The 5,773-nt window shown below is 48.3% G+C and overlaps 1 protein-coding gene across 1 annotated transcript in view; it reads left to right on the forward strand.

Moving 5' to 3' along the window:
• The first annotated feature begins 1,153 nt into the window (after positions 1-1,153).
• slit1b (slit homolog 1b (Drosophila)) overlaps positions 1,154-5,773 on the forward strand; it is a 113,300-nt gene continuing 108,680 nt past the window's right edge. Inside the window, exon 1 of the mRNA XM_061727672.1 lies at positions 1,154-1,758. Within this exon, the coding sequence (XP_061583656.1) occupies positions 1,517-1,758 (242 nt within the window). The 5' untranslated portion in view covers positions 1,154-1,516. The remainder of the gene's footprint in view (positions 1,759-5,773) is intronic.

The following is a 5,773-nucleotide window of genomic DNA, read 5'->3' on the forward strand; positions in this document are numbered from 1 at the left end:
GGAGTCTTCAGGGAGGAGACAAAGTGAAGCAATAACAAGTAATCACTCATGTAGGGGGGTAAATAAAAAGCTGTCAGTCGTCCTGCAGACAAACGACATCAAATCTGTTAGTTGGAGAATATTTGATTATGTCCCCCTGTAGCTCCACAATACAATGAACGTAGAAACTGTTCAAGGAAAAATGCAGTCTGTCTTTTACTCTTCTCTCTGACGCAGTAAAGTCTAAATCTGCCTGGTTGTAAAAGCTTTCAAAAGGGAAGCAGCAAAGGTGGTAGAGTCGGTTTTCACTAAGGTTTTTTTTAAGGATTTTTCTCCATGATGGATTCTGATTTGGTACCTTCTTTTGGTTGGTGATGTGAAAATGACAAAAGCTGGTGCCAGGGTTTCTGTGGAGATTTGGGGGGGAATCAAATCCAAGCCAGGCTGCATTTGAATTTCAAAGCCTTACCAGTGAATTCATAATAGACTTCTGAGTAAGCTCTGTGGCAGATTATGGCATTCCAGTTGTGCCAGTCTCGTATACGAGACTCCCACTCTCCCCAAGTTCCTGCAGCCCGGTGTGCTTCCCTGGCACTTCATTGTGACCGAAAAAAACACTATGGCAGAACTCCCTCCACCCTCTATTCGCTTTAGGTTCCCCCGTTTATTTATCCTCCTCTCCAGAAATGGTTGCTGCTTTTCTCTCCGGACGTTTTCTCCGGAGTTTCCCGGTCTGATGCTTCAGGGTGATCACGACTCCACTCCCCCCCTCCCTGCCTCCCTCCCTCCCTCCCCCCTTCTCATCATGTCCACAGAGCCCTGGGCTTTTTTTCTTCCCCACGGGAGGAAAGTGCATGTGGGGAGGAGAGGGAGAGAGAGAGAGATTGCTGTCACTGGAGGTGGCGTTCTCCTGCCTCTGCTGCCACTGAATAGATGTGAGTTCATTCTGGGTTCTGGTGTGTGGGTGTGTGTTGGTGGGGGGGACCAGCGTAGGAGGAGTCTTGGTGCTGTTATTTGTAAAAGCTTTTGATGGATGATTACTCTGTGTGTGTGTGTGTTTGAGGGAGAGAGAGAGAGAGATAGAGATAGAGGGAGTGAGGGACTCCCCCCCTTTTCTTTTTTCTAGTGGCTCACTGTTCACTGCACAATGACTCAATGAAAAGTGGAGGGGAGAGGCAAGCGCACTGTAAGGCTGCATGAGAACAAGAGCGCAGGGAGCACAGGAGAGTAGGAGAAGAGAAGCCGGTGAAGGAAGCAGCCCTGAAGACAGGGACCAGTAGAGGAAGGAAGGGGACAGAGTTGTGTTCACCTCTCTCCATCTCTCTGAGGGGCCTCTCTGGGATCAAGTGGCAGGTCTTCAGCTCAGCTCAAACTTCCTCGCCTGTCTCTCAGCCCGTGAAAGCATTTTCCTGCTGCATCTGCCCACTTTTGAAAGAAGCCGGTGGTGTGCTGCTTGGTCCCGACCCCCCCCACGCCCCCCCAGCCCGTGAGGAGGAATCAGATCCGTCCGCTGGTATCTGCAGTGTGGTAGAGCAGGATGCCTGCCGGGAGGAGAGAGGATGGAGCCGGGTCAGGAGTGACGGTGGCGGCCGCCGCGGGTCCTCCTGGACGTCCCGGGCGCTGGGCCGCGCTGCTGTGGGGGGTTCTGCTGGTCCTGGGGGGCCGGGGAGCCGCAGACGCCTGCCCCGCTCCCTGCAGCTGTCTGGGGAACACGGTGGACTGCCACGGCCTGGGGATCCACTCTGTGCCCAGGAACATCCCCAGAGGGGCCGAGAGGCTGTAAGTAGTCACACATGCTTGCATTCACACTCCTGTGCACGTCTGGGGACCAAAGCATCCCAGATGACAGTCAGAGGAGGGGAATCCTTCAAAGTGACGGCAGATTGCTGTCCTTTACTTAAAGGGGTAAGGGGCATTTTAAAATCTGGCTTCATGATTTAGACCGGGTTCAGAGTTTAGATGTGGCCAATAAGACAAGGTTAAGAGGGCTATAATTAGAGTATAATCAATTTTTATTTGTATAGACAGATGTGTGGGGGCGAAGGAAGAAGAAATTTCAGAGGTGCAAATTAGCCTGCAGTGGTGCATCTAATTACCAGCATGAGCAACCCCACGTGCCGCTAGTGCCTAGTGTGTGTGTGTGTGTGTGTGTGTGTGTGTGTGTGTGTGTGTGTGTGTGTGTATGGAGGGGGGGGGGGGGGGGGGGGGGGGGGTGGGGGGGGGGGGGGGGGGGGGGGGGGGGGGGGGGGGGGGGGGGGGGGTGTCTGTTAACCAGTTGTCTGTTAACTTAATTTCTCAGAGCCCCAAACACACCGGGCTTGACTTTCCCCCTGGTTCTCAGGACTGGGTTGCAGCTCTGCAGCATCACGTCTCTCCTCTTTCCTGCAGCCGGTCCTTGTTGCAGCGACGTGGCGAATATATTTATTGAAATCTAACAAATTTCAGTACAAACTTCTCATCAACTGCTTACCACAAATGAGGCCTCGTGCAAACCTTTCTCTCGTCTGAATATCTCACACGGTTGTCTTCATAAGGACTGGATCCGTGGCCGAGCGCTGCGTTGCACTGCTCAGATGCAGCTAGTTCAAATGCAGCTAATACAACTCATTGTCTCTAATGCCTCGAACACCTTAGAGGAGCACATTTACATTTAAGAACAACAACTGACCTGAGAGTTAGCTCTCTAGAGTGTACTATCCACGTCAGGTCAAACCCTTGTTCCTCTCTCATGAGGAATGAGCTGCAGTTAAACTTTGACCCTCATTAAGGTTACAGAGGTTTATTTTTAATGAAATCTCCAGGCATTACATGTAGCGTGTGTGTCATCTCCAACCTACCTTTTCTAATTCTAATTCTGATTAGAAGGATGGATCTGCCACATTATCAAAGGAGCAAATGAAGATAGTTGCACTGTTTTCTGAAGTGATGTCTTGTAATATTTGATGTGTCTGCTGCCACCAATACCTGAAACTCTTAAACTGGCCATTTCTCTTTGTAAAAACCAGTCTGATGTGGTCTGCATCCATTTCTCTTTAACCCTCGGCTCCACATGAACCAGGCCGGGCCCTCAGATCAGGGGACATGTATGTGTTTGTACACGAGTGTATGTGTTTATTTCAGGTTCTGGAGTGGCTGAGCGTGAATAATTGATGATTGTCAGGGGTGCCAGCAGATACATTATCCTCCCTCCTCTCCGGTTTACTGTAGCGTGGAGGATGTTTTTTCCTCTAAGGCAGATAGTTTTATGATCAGGGATGGAGGTCGGGGTCCTGGTCAAAGAGAAATGGCCCAGAAAAAGCTCTGTCCCCGCGGAGCCAGTTCTCTCACTGACGTGGTGACTTCTTGCCCTAGGAGAGGTGTGTAAATGAAAGCCATTCTTTAGTGTCCGATATGTCACATAATATGGAAAGTTTAAATAAATCCAAACTGTTGCTCATGTTGCACAACATATCCAGATGCAGTTTAAACCCTGATGGATTTTACTAGTTTTTTGCATTAATTTATCACAAAAAGTGGTCTGATCTTAATCTAAGTCACGATGATGCAAAAGCAATGCGCAAACAATTATAATATCACTCGTCTTTATTGAATTCACACATTAAACATTCACAGTGCTGGTGCTTAGTGAACTCATAGATGCATTACTACTATAACAATAAGGTCAGTCGTCTGGCTCGCTGGGGGGTCCAGGTAGTACCATGTGAGGGAGTTGTGCTTGGTTAAATGATTGATGAAGTTAAATGAAGGTATCTGCTGATGGGAAACCGAATCTAGCAAAGGATGTGAACAAAAATCCCTTTTGGTTTCACATCTCTGCCATTTATTGTTAATCAGTGACGTCTGAAGACACGATCAAGAGTAGATGATCTGCATGAGGCTGGATGGGAATGAAATAGTAACGGCCTATAAACGGAGACATTTTACAACGGTGGCTACACCTCCTGATGTTGGTGGTCGGCCAAGATGACTCCAAGGGCACGACGGAGAATCCTCAGTGAGGTAAAGAGGAACCCACTAGTCTCTGCTACAGGGTCTCGGTCCATGAGTCTACCGTCCACCAGTCACTGAACAGGCAGGGTGGCCGCGGCAGAACCTCCGCTCTCCAAAATAACATCGCTGCACAGCTGAGGTTTGCCAAAGGGCCCCTTGGCAATCGCTGGTGGGGAAATGTTTGTGGACTGATGAAGCAAATGTGAATAGCTCAGGAAGAACATTCAGCAGTATGTAGGGTGCAAAAAGCGTACCAACATCATGACATCTTCCCAGTGGTGAAGTGTGATCAAAGAGTGGTCGTGATTGGGTCTTACCTCACTGCCTCAGCGCCTGGACCACTTATCATCATCACGGCTAAAATGAATTCTTAGTTCAACAAAATGTCCTACAACAAAATGTCAGCGTGGTTGTCTCGCAGCTAAAGCTCAGCAGAAGTCGGGTGATGACAGTTAACCTACGCAGCAAAGTCAAATCACCACAGAATCGCTTCAGAAGAAGGAACTCTGCCATTTGGAGGGATTCAGTTAGAGGCCAGACCTTAACCTGATTAAGAAGTCGTGGGATGACCTCAAGAGGCCGTTCACGATCAGACATCCTACTAATGTGTTTGAGCTGAGGCAGTGCTGGAAAGTGCAATGATCAAAATCCCTCCTGAATGTTGTGCAGCTCTGATCCAGAGCAACCAAAGAGCTTGCTTGAAGTTAGTGCTGCCAAAGGACTGTTCCCCAGCTGTTAACTCCAGGGCTTCACTTCATTTCCGTGCACGGTGAATATGTCACACGTGTGTTCAAAAAAGACTAACAGGAAATGTTTGTTTCCTATCAGCTTAAGCACACGGTGTTATTCTGTTATCCGTTATCTCACCGAGATCAGATCACATTTTATGGCAAATTGATGAAGAAAACCAGTTAGTTCCACTGGGTTCTCTCTAAATCAGTTCAACGTGATTTCATAGTAACTTCAGTCAAACCTCCAAACCGGGAACAGTATACTGCTTTTGTTGTGTGTTGTTTTATATGATGACAACATGCTCTAGGTATAATAATGCCCCCACCCCCGTACAAGCATCTCCCACCTCTGTTTTAGCAGCGGTGACAGCCTTGGACGGCACATTCTTCCACATGGTAATAGAAGTAGGGGAGCAGTGTCCCCCAAAGCCGAGCTGGCCTGACTATCTCCACATCCATCAGCAGATGAATAGAGACACAATTGATATTGACCTGATTGGATAAAGAGTTTGACTTTGCAATATGTCTGGTGATTTTCTTCCCACCTCAGTACGGCGGAGCCAAATAAAGCTGTTTGTTTAAGACGGTGCAAAATGTGCTGGACATCAGTTTCCAGAAGGTTTCTGTTTCTTTGGGAGAAATCTATTACCAGCTCATTTCTGGATCTATAATTAACATGAATAATACAAAGATTGCTTTGAATGCTTTCACTACCACAGTTGAAATGCCATGGAATTAACTGCACTGGGAAAGCGACAGGTATCCCTGGACTTGTTTCCTTTCCTGATGATCCCAGCAGCGTCAGGCTTGAACTCAGGCTGGTCAAACAGAGAGTGGGGCCATTGAAAAGGGTGTTTATGTAAGTCTGAAAGGGACAGATATGCTCCTACTTTAATGATTGGAGCTGTCTCTTATTTGGCAAATGTAAACGAAGCCGGTGGGACCTTTTGAACCGTGCATTTCTTCCTGGTCCCACAACTCTGTCCTCACACCACCCTGCAGACCGGGCCAGGCCCTGCAGCGGAGACGACTCACTCATTAAACAGCTTTCTGTTGGAGCTCTTGTCGCCCAA

The sequence above is a fragment of the Cololabis saira genome, chromosome 1 (assembly GCF_033807715.1).
Source record: "Cololabis saira isolate AMF1-May2022 chromosome 1, fColSai1.1, whole genome shotgun sequence".
Lineage (NCBI taxonomy): Eukaryota > Metazoa > Chordata > Actinopteri > Beloniformes > Belonidae > Cololabis > Cololabis saira.